Here is a 26,017-nt window from a genome sequence, read left to right on the forward strand (position 1 = left end):
ATCTTTATCTCCCGGAATGATACCCAAAATAGATCTGTAGGACTGATTTTCTGGAAATTGGACATTTTTCAATTTTGGTTGGGCATGACTGTTTTCATCACTTTGCACAATATAAACCTTGTCTGTGAAACCATTAGGAAATATCTCCTGGAGTTGGTTGTTATCGCCATATTTACTATTAAATATCACCATTGAGATATATAAATTCTGGCTTATTTTCACTAAAATTTGAAGTATAATTTTTGCTTTAACAGGCTATTTTATATAACAATCTTTAATTATTTTCCTAGATGTCAGAAGATAACGTAGTAGATTTATTTGAAAAAATTCTTATTGATATTCATATGACGCTAACAACAAAAGAATATGCCATTACTGCACTGATGAAGCTCAGTGTGAGATTTCCTAGTGTTGCCCCGTAAGTATCTTATTTTGTCTATTTATTATTATATTATTATTATTATTATGACAAACCTCATACGTTATTCTTTATTAACTTATTCATTGCTGTTCACATTCATTAGACATTATTAGTCTAATTTCTTTTCATCTGTGTTGATGTGTCTATAATATATCAGTGCTGTGTATGGGCAAATGACTGGGGGTAGGAGTATGTAGTCCTTGAGATACAGTATGAAGGGAAGAATTTTGCAAAGAACACAGTTTGGTCGAATGAAAGAGGACAAGAAGTTGGTTTATTAGATTTGAAGCTGAACTGGTTTATTAGGTTCAAAGATGAACTAATAACTAGCAGTTTTTTTTTTATATAGTGAAACCTGTGGGATATCCATAACTATAGAATAACACGTATGCCAGTAAATAATTTTTTTATTATTTAAGTATTTTGTCTTATGTATCATAAGACATAATCAGTACAATTAACAAACAACAATAGCAGTTGCTTGCATTTTTAACACAATGAAAAAGAGGAGGAATGATGGACATTAGTTCAGTAGACTATCACATATGAAAATAGCTATAGAAAATGAACATATAAAAGTAAGTAGCTCAAGTGAGCCTGAGATGCTATCACTTAACTGGAGTGCACCATTCTGAATAGCATCAAGAATTTTCAGAGAGGATTTTATTGCTCACTCCTGATTTGAGAACAGTATTTCTTTATAGCTATACACATGAGAGGTAGCATCTTGCACAGAAAAGAACACAGTTTCTGGAGGCTAATGAGACTGGGATATTGTATGTTTGTGCCAAGAAAGCTAGATATGTATTAACATTAGTTCGAAAAACAAAACGTGGTCTTGCCTGAAGAACACGGTTCTTTGATTTTCAAATAAAGATGGGAGAGGCAATGATATGAAGATTATGCGTTTTGTCTTCCACTGAAGAACAGCAGGGAGATTATTAGCCTTTAAGGGCTGTTTGGGATTGAGATATTTGCAACATTTGTCACATGAAGAGAATGAATTGATTGTAATGCCAGCTGAGCTATGGTTAAAATTTGATATGAGGTCAGAGAGAGACTGGTTTTATGTATAGTAGGAAAAGTACAAAGCCTGCGGAGGGATAGCATTTTGATGGCAACTTTTATTTACATTTTTTGGATTCTGCTGCATGGTAGATACCAGATTGCTAGATGATTATGAAATGTTGTAGAGGCAATCTAGGATGAGTATATAAGTTCAGGAGCACAGGTTATGATCACACTGGGGAGAATATGCTCACAACCAGCTAACTTGTTGATATCCAGATGATTCCGGATATCCAGACTGTGATCTTATTGTGTGATAGAGGAGAGCATTGAAGGGTGGAAATATTCAAATGGCTCTTCTCAGTCACATTTGGTTTTGTTGATGTTTTTTTGCAGAACTATAGTAATAAGGCAATAGTGAAGCTGAAGATCTCCAAGTCACTTATATGCTCAATTTTTTGTTTTACTTGCCTTGTCAGTAATTGCTGGAGAATTATAGCTTTGTAAATAGTCATGAATTTTATGAATTTTTATGAATAGAATAAGAAATGGAAACCTTCATTCCTGCAAGAATAATTTCAGTTATTGGATCAGGAAAGCGGAATCATTAGTCAGACAATAGGAAGGAAGGAAGAGTAGAAATCATGGAAATCATCCTATTTGCCACTACACCAGTATTGTTTTAAGGAGTCGCCAAGAGCAGAGCAGGCATCCACAGTTGATTAAGCAACATTCCATGAATAGTCAGAATTTTATGGTATTCTAATGGATAGATGGTCAAGACAACAAAAAATGAAACTTTAGACATAACAATGAAAAAGATCAGTGTGGTTATTAGAATTTGGAGAATAACAAAAGAACAGTAAATGAATTGAAACAGAATTGGAAAGGAAATTTTGAACAGAAGCAGATCAAACCTTATTAATCTGCTTCTGTGATGAAAAAAAATAATGCAAAATTTAGGTTCGATAGTTCAAATAGATAGTTGTGGTTGCCAACTGACATTTTGCCCGAAATAACAAAGGTCTAGATGTCTGTAAGTAGTTGTGATGCACATTGTTTTTGAATGGGTTTATTTTGGTAGAATAGCATTGATAGTTAAGAGGGTGGTCTGAAAAGTTCTCGGCCTAACAATGAAAAAACGAATTATTTTTAATTTTTCAACATAATCTTTCTTAAGACTAATACATTTATTCCAGCGATGCTCCAGCACCATTATCATGTCCATGTAGTGGTTCTCAGTAAGATCTGCAAAATACCCCTCTACAGTTGCAATCACCTTGATTTGAGGAAAAACCCTGACCGGCGAGGAAGAGTTTTAGTTTTGGGAAGAGACAGAAGTCAGAGGGAGCCAAATCTGGGGAATATGGTGGAAGTTCCAACAATTCATAGTTCAGATCCCTTAATTTTCCCATTGCCAAAACACCTTTGTGGGCAGGTGCATTATCCTGATGAAAGATGATTTTTTTCTTCTGCAAACTGGGTCTTTTCTCACTGATATTTTCATCTGGTCTGGTTAAAAGATTATTATTATTACGGGCAGCTCCAAGGAGTCCTTAGACTCATCGAGGGAGGCCTAACATCATGTCAAGAACAACTATTCAACATTCAAACAGTGTCTATCATACCTCACCTTGAACTCATTCACAGTCATGACACCTACAACAGACTCTTGCAGCTTATTCCACTCATTTACCACTCTCCAAGTAAAAAACCTAGCTCTAACACCTTTGCTAACACTCTTACCAAGTTCAATGGATGACACCTAGTCCTCCCACTACCAGACCTATTCTCAAAAATAGCTTCTGAATTAATCTTATAGAAACCCTTCAGTAATTTGAATATCTCAATCATATCACCCCTTTTTTGCCTATCAACCAATTTCTGCAGCCCACAAATCTTCAACCTGTTCTCATAAGGTTCATTCCATACTCCTGCTATTATCTTGGTCACTCGTCTCTGGATCCTCTCCACCTCCTCATCGAGAAGAAACCCTGGTGCCCATATCTGGGCACAGTAGTCTAGATGGGGTCATATCAAAGCTCGATACAGAGGAACAATAACCTGTTTGTCTCTGCTTGTTAAAGTATTTTTCAGCAACCAAGTGATTTGATGAGATGATTTAGCCACTTTTGCAATGTGCCCCCTAAACTTCAACTCCCTATCCGCCAACACTCCCAAATCCCTAGCCTCATCAATCTCCTGGAGTACAGTTCCACCAATGTGATATACTACTGCTAATCTTTTCACCCAAAAATGCATAACCTTACACTTTGCCACATTAAATTGACATCCATTTTCCTTAGCCCAGTCCTCCAAACTATCCAAATATTTTTGCAAAATTTTGACATCCTGTGCACTCACAATTGCTCTACCCAACTTTGCATCATCAGCAAACAAGTGAACACTTCCTCTCAGATCCTTTCCTATATCATTAATGAACAAATTGAAAAGTAGTGGTCCAAGAACAGAACCCTGCGGCACACCACTAGTCACAAGCCGTCTTTTGGACTCTACTTCTGAATAAACCACTCTCTGATATCTCTCCATCAGCCACTGTCTTATCCATCTCACCAACCCTTTATCCATCCTCATATGCTGCAGTTTACTGATTAGAGTTCCATGTGGTATCCTGTCAAAGGCCTTAGCGAGGTCCAGGAGAATCACTGTAAACCCATTACCCTTATCCAGTTCAGCCGTCACTGTGTTATAAAACGTGAGCATGATACTGAGGCATGATCTATCCTTCACAAAACCATGTTGTCACCCATACAGTATCCCATTTTCATCTATCCAATCCTGTATTCTTCTCTTGACTAATTTCTCCAAGACCTTGACAACGATTCCTGATATGTTAATTGGTCAGTAATTTACAACAGCAGTCTTGGAACCTCCTTTATGCACTGGAACTATTTTCCCCTCTTTCCACCCCCTTGGAACTAACCCAGACCCAAGACTCAAATTAAATGAAATGGTCAAAGGCACTGACAATTCTTTAGCCGCTTCTCGTACGACACGAGTTGGTATACCATTTAATCCCACAGATGAATTGACATTCAGGTTTTGTAATAGACTATTCACCTCCACTTCATTCACCACAATTCCCGTATAAGCTGTTGGTTCTTCCATTTCTACAATGTGACCACCAGGATGATATACTCTTGCAAAGTGCTCACTCAGTAATTCTACTATATCAACTGATTCGGTTACCTCCCTACCATCGGCATTCTTTAAAATCATTCTGCTACATACATTTTTTCTTTTACTTGCAACATATCAAAAAACTGTTTAGGATTCTTCTTACCCTGCATGGCTAATGTTCTTTCATAATCCGCTTTTGCTTTTCTTACCACGCTTGTTACTCTTCTGGCCTGGGCTTTATATCGTTCATGTGTCTGCAGGTCACCTTTCTCCTTAAATTCCACAGTTGTTTCTTTTTGTTTGCAGCTCAAGCTTAATGGTGTTATTCATCCATTTAATCCCTACTTGATTTATTATTCGGACTCTAGGTATACTGTCAGCCATTGCTTCATGCAAACACTTCTTAACTGCCTCCCATGTACTATCAACTTCTAGCCCTTGCAGTTGTACATGCCATGGCACTGAACCAATCAATCTCCTAAGCTTGTCATACTTACCAGCCCGATAATTCCACACGAACCCTGTTTTAATTGTAAATTCCACACCTTTATCCACCTCCCAAGTCAAGATCCTATGATCACTCTCACCGGTAGGCAACGTGGTCATATTCGTTACAGCCAAATTCTCAGATGCAATTACTAGGTCAAGCACTCTCTGACCCCTAGTATTTTCCATTACATGCTGTCGCAGATAGTTATCCCTTAATAAGCGCATAAAATCCAATTCCTTCCTCCCATGTGTCCTCTCCTCCTCCTTCCAATCAATGTTCCCATAGTTGAAATCTCCCATAATAATTACCCTCCTTCCACTCATTTCTGCTATTTGCTTATGCATACTATCTCCACCACCTTTTTCATCACCTGGTCTATAGCAGCACCAATTGTATATTTTGTTCTGCTAGCCTCAATCTCATCAGCTATCATCAATAATACTCCTCTCCCCATTTTATTCTCCCTGTCATTCCTGAACACACTATACCCCCTCACATTCAATCCCACTAGCTAATATCATCTTCAGTCAGCCATGTTTCACTAATGCCAATAACCTGTGGTCTAGATGTGCCAACCAAGGCCAAAAATTCTTCCTTCTTGTTCCTAATACTCCTAGCATTGGTATACGTGAATTGCAGACCTCCATTGCCCCCATTCCTACCTTGATGCCTTATACTAACTATCCCATTCTGATTTGTTGTCCTTATTCGCTCGGGCATATTATATGCATTCATACACTCAACTGCCTCCCTAAGGTCTGCATATCTACTTCCCCCACCCTTTAATAAATCTAGTTTTCCTGATTCTGCACATCCACTTCATTCAACAACACTTTTTCAAGTCTCCTTACACCGAATCCATTCGAATGCAAACCATCCATCTTATATAGATCCTTTCACCCATCGAACTCACTCCACACGTCCACAAATTCCACACCACTTGTCATGGATAACCAATGCATAAAGTCATTTGCAATTATGGCCCTCCTTCTAAACTCTTCACTGTCATACCGCAGCAAAAGACTAATCATCCTAACTCTCTCACTCTTTTCTTTTGCTACCTCAAACAGTTCTTTCAGGTCCTCTATCATTTCCATTTTATCTCCTTTCAAATCATTCGTACCTGCCACAACTATCATTTCTTTCACTCTTTGCTTTTGCTCCCTAACAGACTCACTTACGTCCTTAATGGTCGCACCAGGTTGGTACGATTTTGTCAAATTCGTTACTATCACACCTCGTACTAAAGATCAGAACACCGATGCCATGACCTTTCCTGCTGATGAAACCGACTTTGTTTTGTTTGGCACTGAACAACTGGCTTCTCTCTTCTCTTCTGTTTTGAGTGCTGTTTGGATTCTGGTGTGTAATGGTGAATCCAAGTCTCATCCATAGTAAATCAACACACAAAATCACTTTTATTCTTGTTAAAATGCTTCCAAGCATTGTTCAAAGATTTTCATGCGAGTGCATTTTTGATCTGCTGTGAGCAAGTGCGGTACCCATCTTGTGCAAATCTTTTTCATTTGCAATTCTTCATGCAAAATATATCCTACACATTCATTTGAAATGCCTATAGTCTCAGCAATTTCATGCACTTGACTCGTTCGTTTTCCAATACCATATTGTGCACTGATCAATGTTTTCTGGTCTTGTTATACTTTTTGGATGTCCTTCATGTGGCTCGTCTTCAAGTCTGGTATGGCCACGTTTAAACTCAGCAGCCCATTTCTTAATTGTGGAAAAAGGAGGAGAAGAGTGCCCATAAACTTTTATGAACTTCAAATGAATTTCTTTTGGCATTAAACCTTCTTTTACAAAGAATTATAACCGCATGATACTAATTTTATCCATTTCAAGGGATACAGACAATACTTTTGCTTCAGGCAGCTGTATGAAACAAACTACTTGATAGAATGACTTGCAATTTCACATGGATGCTTATGACATGTACCAATTTAAAAAAAAAAAAAAAAATCTTGCCAACAGTGTTGCCATCTATGGTTGAGGTCGGGAACTTTTCGGACCACCCACTTAAAATCTATACAATTTAGTATAAAGTTGGAATTCTTAACCTATAATTCATGTAGCTCCATCATCAGGAGTGGTGGAGCAGTCCTTGCCCTTGGCAATGCCTCTCAAACCATAATTCCATAGAACCATAAGACAGTAATTTCATGTTTTATACTATGCCAGCATTAAATAAGCAAGCCCCTGGGAAGTACCCAAAGATCAACTGCAGTGACGATCCAGTAGGTAAGGTGTTGCTGCACAGGTATGCTCTCCATGTTGGGAACAGCTTCTGCTTCAGGGGTTGATGTTAGTACCCCCCCCCCTTCCACTAGGAAGTAACAACGTTCGACTAGTACCTCACCTTGGGTCTAAATGTTATCAAAGTAGACATACTGTCTCAAACGTTGCCGAGGTAAACGAGGTTCAGACTCATAGCTTAGGCAGAGGGCTATGTTTGAAAAGTCCACTACAGTCCCCAGATCACTTCTATTACCATAGAAAATGACCAAACATGAACATCAGTCATCGCCTGACTATCCTCCATTTGAACATCAAGGAATTTACTAAATCAAAATCAGAGGCACTAAATAATATCCTTAACAGGCACAAAATAAACATTGTTTACTTTGTGCCTGTTGTCTACAAGAAACTTGTCACACCCCAAAAGGAAATATTACCATTCCTGGCTAAATTCTTCTTCTTTCTGATAAACCTGATGGAAGATATGAACTATGCAAAAACAAAGCGCATCTGGAAAGAATCTCTGACCATTCACAAAGCAAGTTTTTCGTTGATATCTAGGTGCATAGCTCAATGTACAATATATATAAGCCTCTTCTACTTGACTAATCAAGCCATACACTTCTCTCACTCTTGGGAATTTCAGCTTGCACAGTATGAGGATACGATAATGACAACAACCCAGGCCTGCAACTGACAGACTGGATGCTAACAGTCTGTTAAGATCCAGTTCTAAAAACTCCTGACCTCTGATTTACCACTGATATGGAAGACTCCTCCCACCTCCAACCTATTAAGCACTGCCTCCTTTTCTCCACAGCGAGCATAAACCTTGCCTAATTCCTGTAGGATTTCCAATCCCCAGAATAAACAGCTTCCCAATATCCTGATGGAATCTCAGGAAAGCAAACTGCCAAAATTTACTAAACTTGTTGAAAACAAAATCAGCATAATTTTACCTACAATTGATAACTATGAAAGATTCACTAAATTTTCCTGGCATCTGACAAAAGACACATCCCAAGAGGATTCAGAAAGATCCACACACACACCATGCTGATCAACTGAAAGTAGTATTAGAATTTGCAGAGTATGAACAAGCAACCATCAAGACACTGCTTCTGCCCTCCTAAGAACCTTGAATGATGATGATACAAGAGCTTGTTGGCATGAAGAAATGAACAACCTTAACTTTACTAGATTGTCATAAGGCTTGGTCACTGATCTTACATATACCAAAAAAGAAATCCATCATCTTTACAAAAAAGTTTTCTTTTTCATATCCTACATCTACAGTAAGCTCTAATCCAGTAACTCTAGATGAAACTGATGCAGCTCTCAAACTAACTAAAACAGGTAAATCTCCAAGCATTGATGACATCCTTCCAGATTTTCTTACTCATCTTGACCTAAGAGCAAAAACATGGCTATCTAATCTCTTTTCCTCAATAATTAATTATGAATGACTCCCAAAACTTTGGCATGAATCAAAAATTCATGCCAAAAAAAGTCAACTGATGACCCTAACAACTACTGCCTTATAGCATTGCTCTGCACTCCTTACAAACTTCTTGAAATGATTATCCTCACTAAGATTTCTAAAAAACAGAAGCCATCTTAATGAGTGAACAGGCTGAGTTTAGACCTGGAAGAAGCTGTTGCAACCAGGTTCTAGCTGTCGAAACCCACATAGAAGCTGGATACCAAATGGATTTAAAAACATGTACTGCCTTCATAGACCTAATATCAGCTTATGATGCCATATGAAAGAAAGGTTTACTATATAAAACAGCCTTTTTAAACTATATAAACATAGAAACCATCCTACCCAATGAACAGGCTGGGTTTTAGACCTGGCAGAAGCTACATCCTAGCTCTCACAGCCCACACAGAAGCTGGATACCAAAATAGTTTAAAAACAAGTACTGCCTTCATAGACCTAACATCAGCTTATGACACACTGTATGGAAGAAAGGTTTACTGTATGAAAATCCAAATGTCATTAAGCCAAAGCAATCAAATAACAAAAATAAAATAAAATAAAATTACTAGAACAAATGAAAATAGAGTTTCATCTGCATTCACAAAAATGCATAGCATTTATCTTGCGGAATGAATTGCCACAAGGACTTTCCTTGCCTCAGCTCTGTTCAACCTGTATGCAAATGACATACCTTTAACAGCTAGTCAAAAGTTTATCTATGCTAATGCTAATGATATAGCAATTGTCACCCAAGACAGTACCTTCCAAAGCCTTGAGGAAACACTTAGCAAAGATCTGAGCTCACTTCAAAATTACTTTGAAAGCTGAGTACTATCTCCTAACCCCAGCAAAACTGATTGTTTCAGATTTCCACCCAAATAACAATGAGGCTTATAGAAAACTAAAAAAAAACTTCTGCAGCAGGGTTCTCATTGGTGTCATACTGACCATAGTCAAACATACTGAAAACCTTTGGGAAAAACTAAGTTAAAGATATCTGCCAGGAACATCATAAACAATCTCATGGGCACCTCTGCTACCTAAAGCTCAACTCCTCTTCCATGGTTGCCTGTTCTTTCCCACATCACTCCTCCATGCTTTAGAAGAAAGGAAGCTACCATCAAAGAAATAAATAAAATCATAAATAACATGTACCTTCTTGTACAAGATATCTGTCCACTTCCAGCTCGCCACCTTTCCTCCAGATCTCCCATCTGACTTGTGGAAATACCAGAGGATGGTGCCCCATGACTAGTGGAGAAGACTGTGGAACAAACTGCAAACAAGTGCCTGATTATATACCGAGCTATCAGACCTCCAGAATTTAACATACTTCAACACCTACAAAGCCAACTGAACAGATTTAGGCAAAAATGCTATGCCCTCATTATATCTGTGGGAAATTTCACAGTTGTCCTTTTGTGTGTGGCGGGGGGCTTTGCATCATATCACTGATGATTGTCTCCTCCCCCCCCCCCCCCCCCCCCCACACACACACATACCTCCTTCCCTGAAGGCCTCAGGAACTTGCATTTACTCCCAGATAGTGCCATTGATTGGCTAACTGAACTGTCAATCTGTATATAGTTTTGCTCATTAATTTATTGTATTTTTATCCTTATGCTAAATAATACTAAATAAATAAATGTAGCTCCATTTTTGATTTACTAAATTGATATGGCTATTATTTTATTCCTATTATGCTTATTATCAACCTTTAAGATTAGTACTGTAATTCTACTGTTTATAATACAGTGAAAGTTTATTTTGTAGGATATATTAACATGGAAACATACTTGAAAGAAAAGGTGATATTCATTTTGTAGTCATTTAATTTCTAAAAGCATTTTTCAGAATTGACTTTATAATTAGGCTGAAATTCAATATAAAATGAAATAAAACGATACTGAAAGCAAAGAATCAAAATGCTTGAAGGGATAAAGATATGAATTAGAAACATGGAACTATAAAACATGAATATATTAAAAATATGAATGTGTATAAAAACACTAGTAACAAAACCTGTAATATTATTGTTAAGAGATACCTCCAGGGAGTCAGGGATTCATCGAGGGGAAGTTGGAGCACATACTATATGCCTAGCTGTCATACTTTTTTTTTAAATTCATTTACACTACTTTCACACACACACCAACATCCAATGGCAATCCATTCCAATCACACACCACTATGAGAGAAGAATCTAGAGCTCTCTCTCATTCTTTCCCCACCCTCCATAAAATGAAAAATTCCATCAACTGAAATCCTGTATGATCCTTTCAGAAGTTTGTAAGTCTGAATCATATCGCCTTTTTATCTCCTGTTTGCTAGCATCTGCAGTCTACAAATTCTCAATCTGCCTTCATAATCATTATTCCATAATCCTGATATCATTTAACACTCTCCTTTGCACTCTCCAATATATCAGAATCACAATGGAAACCAGGAGACCACACCTATCTACAGTACTCCAAGTGTGAGGTTTTATCGAAGCCTTGTGAAGAGGTGAAATGTTGACCTATTCTTTACATGTCAAAGTTCATTTCAGCATTGCAGTTATCTTTTGAGTTGTATTTGCAATCTTGCTACATGGCTCCTGAACTTCAACTTCTATATACTAACACTCCAAGATCCCTAGCCTCATCAGTTTTCTTCTAGCATAATCCACCAATATAATATGACATTGGATATCTAATCATGCCGAAGTGAATGACTTTACATTTACTCGCATTGAATTGATACCCATTTTCCCATGCCCACAATTCCAGTCTATTCAAATCATTCTGCAAGTATTGCATATCAGCAGTATTCCTTATTACCCTTCCTATCTTTGCATCATCAGCAAATAGCTGGATGTCGCTTGGCATTATCCTTCCAAATGTCATTAATGTACAGATTGAATAACAGTGGACCAAGAACTGATCCTTGTGGTACATCACTGATTACCTTAAATCTTAGACTCACATCTCCGTATACCACTTTTTGATATCTGTCAGTCAGCCATCCTCTTCTCTGTGCTAACATTTTATAATCTTATAATCCAACCCCATATCCTCCAATTTATGCAACAGTCTTCATGCAACATCCAATTTATGCAACATGTCAAAAGGCTTAGCAAAATCCAAAAGTATTGTTGTATATCCCCTTGTCCAGTGCAATGATAATATTATTATATATAGTAACCAAAAAAACACCAGGTTCAAGTGACATTTTAAAAGGGTTTAAAGACTGCAAACCACTACAAAATAAACAAGTCATTGCAGCGAACTCGACCGAAAACCACACAGACTGTTTTGGTTACCTGATAGAATGTGAGCAAGTTGCTAAAACATGACCTTCCCTTAGTAAACCTATGTTGTTCATTGCAAAGTAGAGATTCTCTTTCAACCCATTTCCGAATGCAAGTCCTAACCAACTTTTCCAAAATCTTCACAACTCCTGAAATACTGATTGGTTGATAGTTGGATACATTGGTCTTGCACCATTCTTGTGCAATGAGATTACCATACATTCTTTCTGCTCCTGTGGAATTTTCCCTGTTCTGAGACAGATTCAAATTATATAGCCTACTTAAAGGAATAGTCAGTTCAGCTGAACACTATTACCACCCATGATGATATCCTATCAGTCCCTGTTGCTGAATTCTTATTCAATTTGTGCAACAGCTCTAATACCTCCTTCTCATACATCTGAGTTTCTTCATCCAGTGAACACAATGTTGCATACACCAGGTTGATAGCTTTTAGCAAAATGGACATAGTTATGTCTTTAACTGAAACATCCTCTGACACTGTAATCAAATGCAACTCTTTGACCTTTAGTTCCTTCTTTCACATGCTGCTTGAGGAAGTTGTCTCACAACAGCTCAGTAAATTCAGTTTCATTCTTCTCATGAGATTTTACTGCTACCCAGTCAATGTTTGGATAATTAAAGTCTTATGATTACTCTTTTCGCTCTCATCTTATCTATTTGGTGATGCATTTCTCATTCACTAGCGGTTGATCCACCAGATCTGAACAATACCCCACCATGTAATGGATCTTGTTAGATTCCACCTCATACCAGATGGCTTCAAATTCGCTGTCACTATGATAGTAATACAATCATAGGTCTAAACCAAGGAGTCGGCAAAGTGGTCGATATCAACTCCTGGGGGTTGATAAATGTCTAGGGTCAAAAGGGGGTCAATAAACTCCAACATTATTGATAACATTTATTCATTTACTTAACATGATGGGGATCGATGAGGTATCAAGGATTCCGTGAAAGGGGTCTCTGGTCTAAAAAATTTGTCGACCCCGGTCTAAACGTTAACTGGATTAAAGTCATCGAATATCATTAGCAGCACACCCCCTTCCTCTCCTATCTTGTCTATCCTTCCAATACTGTACCCTTTACACTTGATACCAGTTAGTATGTCTGATTCTGATAGCCAGGTTTCACTAATGCCTACAATCTTAGGTCCCAACATATTGACCATGGCAACAAGCTTTACCCCTTTGTTTGTGATACTCCTAGCATTTGTGTACAGCCTTAATAAGCTCCTTACATGAGGTATAATGTCTACATGAGGAATATACATGTAGAGTTATGCCAGCAGATAAAATGATTTTGTGTTGGCCATTTTGAGAAATCCATATCAGAGATTATGGAAAGAACAGAATACTAGTTTGAGGTTAATGTGAATTTAGTTGGTTTGAAATTTTTTGTATTGGTTTCCTTTGCATTTTCGTGTAAATGGTCAGATATAAGAATATTGCAAGTCATAGTGGCATTCGTGTAAATAGTTATTTTAGAAAATTTTTACTCCCTAGTCTTATAAAGCCATAAAAAATTAAAGAAATATTATAGTCAGTCTGACAGATGCAGGTGACATTACTGTCATCATAGGTAAACTTGAGTACCATGATATGATTTTGGATGTTAATGATTGAGATACTTACAGAAGTAGTCATAGTGAACCCTACTCTGAATTTATAACAAAATCTTGATGAAATCCCCCCACCCCCCCCCCCCCCCACCCCCCCCCCCCCCCACCCCCCCCCCCCCCCACCCCCCCCCCCCCCCACCCCCCCCCCCCCCCACCCCCCCCCCCCCCCACCCCCCCCCCCCCCCACCCCCCCCCCCCCCCACCCCCCCCCCCCCCCACCCCCCCCCCCCCCCACCCCCCCCCCCCCCCACCCCCCCCCCCCCCCACCCCCCCCCCCCCCCACCCCCCCCCCCCCCCACCCCCCCCCCCCCCCACCCCCCCCCCCCCCCACCCCCCCCCCCCCCCACCCCCCCCCCCCCCCACCCCCCCCCCCCCCCACCCCCCCCCCCCCCCACCCCCCCCCCCCCCCACCCCCCCCCCCCCCCACCCCCCCCCCCCCCCACCCCCCCCCCCCCCCACCCCCCCCCCCCCCCACCCCCCCCCCCCCCCACCCCCCCCCCCCCCCACCCCCCCCCCCCCCCACCCCCCCCCCCCCCCACCCCCCCCCCCCCCCACCCCCCCCCCCCATTTTTGGGAGTCCATAAATACAGGGGGGGGGGGGTATGGAGTTATATGGTTTTAATTTGTTAGTGATTTCCACAGGCCAAGAAGTGACCTTCTTAAGGAGCCTGTGGAGTTTTCTAATTTGAGAGTTGGTGGGATTGTACACAATAGGGAGGTAAGTGGCCCGATCTGACAATAGAGATTTCAGCTTACCTGTGTAATCTTTTTGGTTAAGCAATACTGTGGCATTCCCTTTGTCAGCTTTGGTGATTATTATTTTCTTGTTTTTCTTTAATTCTAATAGAGATTTAATTTCTTTACTGGGCATGTTGGTTTTAGGTGGTTTAGCTTTGGTCAGAACACAAGCTACATCCAGTCTAATATCGTTGGCGACGTGGCTTGGAAGGTGTCGAATCCCGCGTTCAATCCGTATCACGATATCCTCGGCAGGTATTCTTCTGGGTGCAATAGCGAAGTTGTGGCCACGTGCGAGGGCATCGAGTGCTTCAGGTTTCACACTAAGTGAAGACAGGTTAACTACCCTTTCAGTAGGAAGTTGCGGTTTCGAGATCGCGTCCTTTTTTAAATTTTCAAATTTTTTGATGTGTCGATCTCGTACTTTTTTAGATTCTTTCTCCTCTGCAGTGCATGAGATGTCGTGTAAAATCGACCAAATTTCGTGGCTTAAGTGCTTGAAAGGTCATCTTCGAGTGCCTGTATAGCTGAGTTAGCTTTACTCGAGAAACGGCAAGTGGCGGCAATTTATTCTCTGAGTAAGGCTTTGCTGGCATGGTTATAAATACGAAGTGCCTTTTGCGAAGAGAAACGGTGCTTGAATTTCACACAGTTAGTGATTAGCTGGTTATCCCGGCAGCGCTTCAGGAAGGCGAGACGATTCAGTTGTCTTGATAGCTTCAACTTCAGTTTACCGTAATGGCGTGCTTTACGTGCGATAACATCTCCGTGGATAATCGTAATTCACGTGGAAAGGCTTAGACATTGGTTATGCGTTTTCACTATATAATTTAAGGAAATTACAACATACTAGGATATACATTAAAATAAATTTTAATATATTTCAATATTTCAGCAACGTCACGTTGCCATTTTCAAGAACTTAAGAACAAGCCCTTCCAAGCATGTCGCCAACGATATTAGACTGGATGTAGCTTGTGTTCTGACCAAAGCTAAACCACCTAAAACCAACATGCCCAGTAAAGAAATTAAATCTCTATTAGAATTAAAGAAAAACAAGAAAATAATAATCACCAAAGCTGACAAAGGGAATGCCACAGTATTGCTTAACCAAAAAGATACACAGGTAAGCTGAAATCTCTATTGTTAGATCGGGCCACTTACCTCCCTATTGAGTACAATCCCACCAACTCTCAAATTAGAAAACTCCACAGGCTCCTTAAGAAGGTCACTTCTTGGCCTGTGGAAATCACTAACAAATTAAAACCATATAACTCCATACCCCCCCCCCCCAAGTATTTATGGACTCCCAAAAATTCACAAGGAAAATGTGCCATTACATTCATAGTGAATGGCATTGATTCCCCCACATACAAACTAGCTAAACATTTGGCCAAAGCTCTCTCACACTATACTGGCAACACACCTTCATACATAAAAAACTCAGCCCACTTCAAAGCCAGCATAGAAAACCTTACACTCAAACACACTGACATAATGGTCAGTTTTGATGTCTCCTCCTTATTCACAAACGTCCCACTCGAAGAATCCTTAGAGCTAATCCAAGCTAAATTTCCTCTCGATATCACAGCCCTATTTCAGTTCACAATGAACTCAGGCTATTTTGTTTGGAAAGGAAAATTCTACAAACAAATAGAGGGGACAGCCATGGGTTCTCCACTCTCCTCACCCTTGGCCAACTTTTATATGGAGACTTTTGAAGAGAAAGCCTTAAACTCTGCCCCACAAAAACCAACCATTTGGCTTCGCTATGTAGATGATGTATTCGCTATTTGGCCACATGGCTCCGATGCACACCTCTCCTTCTTAACACACTTAAACAACCAACACCCCAGAATCAAATTCACCCTGGAAGAGGAAAAAAACAACTGCATTCCTTTCTTAGACACACTAGTCACCTGCCAGCCTGATGGAACCTTGGTTTTCTCAGTATATAGAAAACCCACCCATACAGGCAGATACATTCATCAACGACCCCCCCCCCCCTCACAACAATATGGAGTCATTAAGACACTACACAACAGGGCCAAACTTATCTGCTCTAATGACAGTGCCCTAACCACAGAACTAAACCACATTCTCAGCCAATGGCTACCCCCCCCCCCCCCCCAAAAAAATCCAAAAAATATTGAAACCAGTAAACCACAATCCTCCCCCCCCCCTCCCTCACAACAAGGATTACTCTAAATCCATCACCATACCCTATATCTGAGGCGCCTCGGAAAAAATCACAAAAATCCTAAAAAAACATAACTTCTTGTTACAAACCATATAAAAAATTGGCATCCCTGATCCGCTCTACTAAAGACCAACCTCCTCCCCCCCCCCTAGACCTACCTGGTGTATACCAGGTCCCTTGCAGCTGTAAGCTGTCCTACTTTGGCCAAACAGGCAGGACAGCAAATATCAGAATTTCAGAACCCAAGGACTACATCCGGTTTCACCAATACAGCCACTCTGGTCTTGCTGACCATGCGCTGGATACCTGCCATAGAATACGGTGGAAGAAAGCCAGGATAATACACCGTAGCAAATACAGATATGAAAGGCTGTTCATGGAATCAACTTCAGCCCTAAGAAACGATCCAAACCTCAACAAATTTGGCTGCATGAGACTTCCTCAAATTTGGGAAACCTTCACCAGAATACCTTCAGCCCAATCGCCCAAGAATACCAACATTGCCCACTAGAGGGCACCATCAGGACTTTAGGAGAAATAATAGCTTCAGACTTCTTTCTCATTTACTGTTTTGTTGTGCCTGCGTGCACGTATCTTGTTCTTAAGTTCTTGAAAATGGCAACGTGACGTTGCCGAAATATTGAAATATATTAAAATTTATTTTAATGTATATCCTAGTACGTTGTAATTTCCTTAAATTATATAGTGAAAATGCATAACCAACGTCTAAGCCTTTCCACGAGAATTAAGGAAGAAAGAGTTAGGATCATATTGAGGGGAAGGCACATATCATTCACACCACATGTCATACTTGAATTCCATTCATATTATCTACACTCACAACTGCTGCATGGCTCTATGAAAGAAAAATCTAGTTCTCACTCCCCGTCTTGATTGCATTTAATCTCAACATCCATGTATGTTCTCTCTCTCTCTCTCTCCACCCTCCATAAAATGGAAAATTCCATCTACTGGTTATATCCAATTCTATCCTCTATGACCTTTCAGAAGTTTGTAAACCTCAATCATATCATCCTCTTTTTCTTTTCTACCGGCATCTGCAGTCTACAAATTCTCAATCTCTTCTCATAATTTACATTGCACAGTATCATCTTTAACTTTCGTTTGCACCCTCGCTACTATCTGCATTACTTTGGAAACCGGGAGACCAGATCTGCACACAATAGCCCAAATGGATTCATATTAAAGCCTTTTGAAGAGGCAAAAGGACTTGAGGACTTACGACAGGACTTAGTGTAGGCAAGTTTTCACTTGCCCACAGTTCCAGCTTATTTAAATCATTCTGCAAGTACTGTATGATTAACCTGCCTATCTTTGCATCATCAGCAAATAGCTGTTTGCACATAATTGCACATCATTCCAAAAGAATGTATAGATTGAAATTCCGATATCAGTGTATAGATTGAGTAACAGTGTACCAAGAACTAATCCCTTGGATACACCACTGGTCACTTTAAATCTTGCAGACTGTCAGCCAGCCATCCTCTTATCCAAACTAGTGGTTTTTATTCCAATTCCATATCTTGCAACTTATGAAATGGTCTTCCATGCTGAATTCAGTCAAAGGCTTTAGCAAAATCTAAAGGTATCATGGTTTATCCATTCCCTTTGTCAAACTCAGTAATCACATTACAAAATGTGAGCAAGTTACTGAAATCAATGTATATGACATTGATTTCATGATCTTCCCATAGTAAACTCATGCCATTCATTGCAAATTATCAATTCTCTGTCATCTGATTTCTGTTTTTGATCTCTTACCAACTTTACCAAAGTCTTCACCACCATGCTAGAGATACTGATAGTTTCATAGTTAGACACATCAGTCTTTGTACTACCTTTGTGCAATGGGATTATCATATGTGCTTTCCACTCTTATGGAATCTTCCCCGAGCTGAGACTCAAATTATATAACGAGGTCAAAGGAACGCCAGTTCATTCATGTTGGTATCCCATCAGTTCCTAATGCCAAAGTCATAATCCTCACACACCTGAGTGTCTTCCTCCAATGTAGAGGTAGAATTGAGCTCTGTGTTGCATACATCAGGTTGATAACTTTTAGCTAAATGGTGCTCATTAGTTGAACAATCTCTTCTACATCTGCCACCCCCCCCTCCAATATCAACTGCATTGACAGGAATTATTCTTTTGCATTCATTCTTTCTTTTACTTGCAGCATAATGATAGAATTCTTTTGGATTGTCTTTAACTTGAAGAATCAACTTCTTTTCATACTCATACTTAGCGTTTTGTTCAATAGCTGTAACTCTTGTTGCCTGTGCTTTATAATTTTCATAACTAACATCATCCTTATTCACACAGTACGCCTTCACATTATCTTATTCTTCAAAATCTCTTGCTTAATATGATTGCACATTCATTTCACTTCCCCTCTGTTTATTCTTCAAATGCTAGGAATACATTCCGATATTGCATCATCAATCTGTTTTTTCTAAATATTTCGCATGCACTGCTAATTATCTTTCTCATCTAGCAAACAATACCATAGGATCAAACCTAGTATTCTTCTCAGTCAGTCATAATTTCCTGCTTTGAACTTCAGCATGTAACCTTTTCTAAATTGAATATCTGTACACTTTTATTTCCCATGTCACTGCAGCATTATTGGTATCACCAACTGGATTCAGAACAGTCAAGTCTTTTACTGACCCCCCCCCCCCCCCCCCCCCGAGTTCCTTCTGTCTCGTGCTGCTTAAGGAGTTGTCAGGCAACAGCTCAGTAAATTCAGCTTCATTTTTTATCGTGAGATTTCATTTCACATGTATCCAATCAATGTTTAGATAGATAGTCACCTTGATAGTACCCATGCAGTTTATTTTGCATTAAATTTTTCTAATCCCCTTGTTTGTCTATCTAATAATTTCTTTAGTCTAGATATTTTCTTTGGTCTAGAATTTTGCTTTAATCTAGATATATCCACAGTTAATTTGTACTCAATATCCTTATTAGTTTCTGAAATGGCATGATTGTGTTCATTAAGGCAAGCCACCTTGTTTGCAAGGTTTTTGCACCATTTTCTGGTACTAATTTAATATTACATATTCCAAAAAAAAAAAAAATCAGGCAATGTCAAATACTATAAATACATGAAAATCAGCAGTAATATTACTGTAAAAAAAAAACTGATTAATCTAAGAAAATAACAAACCAAATCACTAATTTTACAGGAGTGTTAAATATACCAATCATTCGCTGTATAGCCTATTGAAATATCATTTCATTTGAATTTCAGCCTAATTATAAGTTCAATACAGTGGGTGTCTGCTTACTATGATTAAGTAGAACTTAAAAAAAAAAAAAATCTCAGTAAGAGAATTCCTTATCAGCAAGAATGAGAATCAGTTTTTTTCCTCCCTTCCAGTAAAATTATTTAAATGCCTTTTTGTTGTTAGTATAAGTATATAGTATATAGATGGTGTTCTGATAAAGAATGTATTTAAAAAAAAAAAAAAACGATGTTAAATGCAGTTGTAAAATATACTGATGATGAAATTTATAATTTAAACAAATTTAATGAAAACTTAAAATGGTATGACCACATGAAAAATATGATTTTTTTATTATTATTATTCAGCTTGGTTTCTTAAGCACTGTTGTATATTCTTCATATTGTTGACTCTCACTGTAGCAAACTCTTGGGGACTAAAAAATAGTTGGTTATATTTCTTCTCCAGTGGTTCTTTTACATAGCACTGTATCCATGGATACAGTGGTTTTGGTTGGAAGTTTTCAGTTATAGTATCTTGTTAAGATAATTGAGTTTGCTATAATGCTGTTCATTATAATGACATGCAACTACAAAGATTATACAAAAGAGATAATTACATATTGGAACATAAATCTTATCAAAGAATATTAGTAGAATTAATGTTAAAAAGTAGCAATTGATATCATTCATCATAAAATATTATTACAAGAATCACTATCGTTTCATTTTAATGTCTTTATTTGTAAAATTTTTGGCTGAGTTTCATAACCATTGTCAATACAGTTATAGGAAAACACGCACAAAAAAAAATCAATTGAAAGCATGTTTTCCTATAATTGTATAGACATTGGTTATGAAACTTAGCTAAAAAGTTTACAAATAAAGACATTAAAATTAAATGTAAGTGATTATGGTAATAATATTTTATGATGAATTCTTCCTTTTATGTCTCGATTTTTAAAAGAAATAATTGATATCCATCATTCTATATTGTGGTTTAAGCCAATAAGAATACAATTTGGTTGGTAAAATACCAAATTGCCAGCCCATCCTTGTTTGTTCAGTATCCAGGTAGATATTTAACAGGATGCACCACAAGAAGGTGAAGATTGGACATTAGATCAGAATCCCTATTCGGTTCTCCACATTCTTTTAACTGCTATGTGGAGGTCTCCTCTCAGTTATACAGCTTTGACGGGTACATCGAAAGTCAGCTACTGGAACAAATCCTGAAACACATCCCAACTCAACATCACCAGAATTCAAGATCATTACTATCAACATAAGAAGCCTGGATGGCAAAGAAATAGAACTAGCAGAAGAATTGGATAAGTACCAGATTGGCATAATAGGGTGACTAAAACAAAAAAGACAAAAACTGGTGAAATCTTTTTAAGTAACAAATACAAAATGTTATATTTAGACAATAACAATCAAGGAAAAGGAGTGGCTATAGTATTCAACACACTAAATACGAGGCTAATCTTGAATGGCAGGCAATATCAAGTAGACTGATGTCGGCAAATATCAGAATGGGGAACTGGACAATGACTTATTTGTGCCTATGGTCCCACAGAAGGTTCTACTAAGGTAGAAGTGGAAGAATTTCTTGAGGCTTTAGAGAAAGCAACTGGCACAATGAAAAATGAAAAGTTGGTCCTTGTTGGAGCTCTAAATAGCAGAGTAGGAAATGATTATCAGACATACAGAAATATTTTGAGAAAATAGCAAAGCTAATAATAATGGCTAATACCTGTTGGATTTCTGCTCAGCACATGGACTGGTTATTACTAACACAATGTTCCAACATAAAAACGTGCACAAATTCACATGGAGAGAAGAGGCAAGGAATAAGAAACGTCTCATTGACTATGTTATTGTTGATAGTGATTCAGGCCAAATAGAGGCTGTCAGGATCAGATTTTCACTTTGTGACAAATAGTTGAGAAATTCTGGGAATATAACAAAGATCTGTATTTAAGTTTTGTAGACTTGCAAAAGGCATATGACAAGGTGTCAAGAGAAAAGCTATTCAAAATGCTTCAGTTATATGGTGTCAGTGGGACATTATATCAAGCAATACTTAGTCTTTGAGTTGTAAGTCAGCAGTTAGAATTGAAGGAAGTACAGGAAGATGATTTGATAAGTCTGGTGTCACACAAGGATGTACATTATCCCCTCTGTTATTCATTATCTATATGGATTACATTCTATATGGATATAAGAAGTTCAGATTGAGAGATTGCTGTATAATATTGTTCATTACTTGGAAGCATCTTTATAATTAACAGTTACCAATATTCAAATTACAGTTAATTTGAGAAGTATCTGTATGTACTTAATAAACTTTTTTAAAATTTTTATTTGTAGTGTTATTTTATATTAAAGGCAGTTTTCCTTTACAGGAAAGTTAAGAAGATTCTTGACATTTTTGGAACAAACATGAATGTTGAATTGCAGCAGAGAGCAGTCGAATTCTCTACACTTTTTTCAAGGCATGATAACTTAAGGTAAAAAAAAAATTATATTACAATTTTTTTTTAAGCATTGTAACTGCCTTTTTTTTTTTTTTTCAGTAACCATTTCAGACATTTCCACCCTACTAAAATACATCCAGATTGCAGAGAGTTGTTTAGAAAAATAGGCTGCAAGTTAAATCTTGACGACTTGCACTATTATAAAATATTTTGTATATATACATAATGTACATAGGCTGTTCAATAAGTAATAAGACTAATTTTACTGTCACGAAACCACTCATCACAATATTAATTTCTTTGGAATAAAGAAATGTTGCTGTCTGTATTAACAAAAGAGGTTGATAGATGGCGCATTCTGGCTGATGTGCCAGAGTGTCACATGACTAAACGCAAGCTTGTTTTGTCGCCTACGAGCGATTCGATTTTGTTTGCGTTTGCAAAAATCGGCATCGGACAAGCTTAAGAAGTTGTCGCCTTCTTGTTCCAGTCTTTCTTTCCATTCTGTGCACACATCCACTCAATGCTGCATTTGCTCCAGTGTCAAGAGTTTGGGAATCCTTCGGGCGCAAACACGTTTCAGTCTCAAATGAGTGAACACTTCCCACAAAAATATTCAGGACAACATGCAGCTGGCGTATTGTAATTCTGCGATCCTCCTTGATGATAATCGCTGCTGTGTTGATCATTGTCTCTGTGATGGACGTTGAAGGTCTTCCCTCACGTTCAAAATCTTCCACATTTTGCCTTCCTTAAAAGTTTTATGCCAGTGCAAAACACTTGCCCTCGACATTGCTTCATCATGGAAAGCTTCGCGTATCATGTTAAAAGTGTCTGATGCCGATTTTTGCAAATGCACATGAAATTTAATTGCATAACGCTGTTCCAAGGACGCTTCCATTTCGACGACTGGTCGAGGTTCGTAGGCGCGCCGAAACAAGCTTGCGTTTAGTCACGTGACACTCTGGCACATCAGCCCGTATATGCCATCTATCAACCTCTTTTGTTAATACAAAAGAGGTTGATAGATGGCATATACGACAGCAAGATTTCTTTATTCCAAAGAAATTAATATTGCGATGAGTGGTTTTGCGACAGTAAAATTTGTCTTATTACTTATTGAACAGCCCTCATATGTTTATCTCTTGGCTGCAATACTTGTTCTGTCAGCTGCAAACAGTATCAGATTTTTATACTGAATAGGCACACAAGATCCTAAATATATGTATATTGCTATGATAATTATCTTCTGTTAAAATTTAATCTTAAACTTCCACAGTAATTAAGTAAATAGAGTCTTCACACTTCTACATACCAAAAGAAAAGAAAATGGAAAACAGTTTAGTAATTGTAAGATACATAAATGAAATGAAATATGTAACATCCTGAAGTAAACTTTAAAAACTGAAAAGTCATCTTAAGAACTAAAAAGATTAATAAATCATATCTTATCTAAGACCAAAATCTGCCAGCAAAAAGAACATCTGTCTCTCTTAAAATTCGGTTTCACTTCAAACAAAATTAGAATGAAGCAACTTCTTTAACTCTTCAGCAGAAATAATTCCTTTCCTGGACAATCTCGGTAACTGTAGAATTTCTGTTTTACAGTAAGATATCAGAAAGTTCAGATTTGGATACTAAAATCTGAATTTTGAATACTACTGCCCTTTCTTAATGCTTTTCTAGAAAAGTCACAAAAAATGTTCCTTCTTTCTACTTTCTTCTTCAAGATTCACAACTACTCCCCCCCTTCCTATGCAAAGGAATTCCAAGGCAAAATGATCAAACATTTAAAATTCTACTTCCGTGTATATTCTTACAGCCCTCTTAGTTGTTTAGTATTTACTGTATTATTTTTACTTGTGCAATACACACACACACACATATATATATATATATGTATAATAACAAAAGTATTATGCATAATACTTTTGGTTTCCACTTCAGTGATGAAATGAGACAAGCATCTGCCATTACATGTTATCTTCACTGCAGCTCTGTTTGAAAGCAGTAAAATGGAACTTTTAATATCATTAAACATTCTTTTTTCTATATGAAAAAAAAACTTCATATACATATCAGGTTACAAAGTTCATTTAATTTATTTCACTACTGTTATTCCAGTTACCTTGGTAACCTAACAGCTAAAACTTAAAAATTTTTTTTCTTTCTTTATGAAAGACTACTTATGAACTTTCTACTAACTTGTTCCAATAATTTTTCCATAGCTGTCCATATCTCAATCTGACTTACAGCCCTCTCAGTTGTTTAGTATTTGCTGTATTATTTTTTACTTGTGCAATACACACACACACACATATATGTAATTAATTTTTTCACTTGGGGATACTGTATATTAGGGTTACCAAGTAATTTTATAAGCTTGGTTATTTAACTCCTAATCCCAAGTATGCAAACAATTAAGTTTGCTCCTGAAACATAGTTCAAGTCTAAAGATGATACAACACTAGGGCAACTCATTGTAAAGGTGGGTAAAGCTCTGATCACTATTCTTAGTATTTTCAATACCAGAAACCGGTCTGGGTAGTGATCCCACCCATAATGTATTGCAGTATACATCTTTTAGTGAGATGTGCTTTACATTATGGGAAAATACTAAGAATAATGATCAGAGCTTTACCCACCTTTACAATGAGTTGCCCTGGTGTTGTACCATCTTTAGACTTGAACTATGTTTCAGGCGCAAACTTAATCGTTTGCATACTTGGGATTAGGAGTTAAATAACCAAGCTTATAAAATTACTTGGTAACCCTAATATATAGTATCCCCAAGTTAAAAAATTAATTACATCTATATCTCCTCCAGAGATTCTTTTTAAAAATAAAAACACCTTGTAGCAACTTCTATAGGTAAAGTTGATAAGGCTCTGTATTACTAAACCTTGGTATTTAGGGTCTAGCTACTCACTGAGGAGACCTCAAAAAAGTTTGAAACTGGTCTGGGTAGTGACCCCACCCATAATGTATTGCAGTATACATCTTTTAGTGAGATGTGCTTTACATTATGGGAAAATACTAAGAATAGTGATCAGAGCTTTACCCACCTTTACAATGAGTTGCCCTGGTGTTGTACCACCTTTAGACTTGAACTATGTTTCAGGTGCAAACTTAATTGTTTGCATACTTGGGATTTGGAGTTAAATAACCAAGCTTATAAAATTACTTGGTAACCCTAATATATATATTTATGCATAATACTTTTGGTTTCCACTTCAGTGATGAAATGAGACAAGCCTCTTCCATTACATGTTATCTTCACTGCAGCTCTGTTTGAAAGCAGTAAAATCTCACACTTTCAGTGAATTAAGAAATCTTTTTAAATTATGTATTCTAAACATGCATAGACATTAAATTGCCACTCTTATCTTGGATACACTAACTTACAAATGAATTTCTACTGCATTGACTTCATTGAAAATTAACACTACACATGAACATAATATATTAACGATACACAACTGCATAAAAGAAAAATTACATCTATTTTTGTGCTTTTCTCACAATATATTTTTCACTAACAAAAGAATGTGGTAATTTGAAACAGAATACTTACATTTTCATTCTTGTAAATATTCTGTTTAATCATATACAGTATATGAGTTCA

The 26,017-nt window shown here is 37.8% G+C and overlaps 1 protein-coding gene across 3 annotated transcripts in view; it reads left to right on the forward strand.

The window, feature by feature from the left end:
- The window catches only part of LOC150103156 (AP-1 complex subunit gamma-1-like), a 418,791-nt gene that overhangs the window by 311,515 nt on the left and 81,259 nt on the right, over window positions 1-26,017 (forward strand). For all 3 annotated transcript variants that reach the window (XM_090398388.1, XM_090398390.1, XM_090398391.1), the window contains 2 exons: window positions 291-418; window positions 22,321-22,425. In XM_090398388.1, the coding sequence (XP_090254514.1) occupies window positions 291-418; window positions 22,321-22,425 (233 nt within the window). The remainder of the gene's footprint in view (window positions 1-290; window positions 419-22,320; window positions 22,426-26,017) is intronic.

This window comes from Typopeltis vanoorti, chromosome 9, assembly GCF_054136105.1.
Source record: "Typopeltis vanoorti isolate ZY-2024b chromosome 9, IOZ_Tvanoo_1.0, whole genome shotgun sequence".
Lineage (NCBI taxonomy): Eukaryota > Metazoa > Arthropoda > Arachnida > Uropygi > Thelyphonidae > Typopeltis > Typopeltis vanoorti.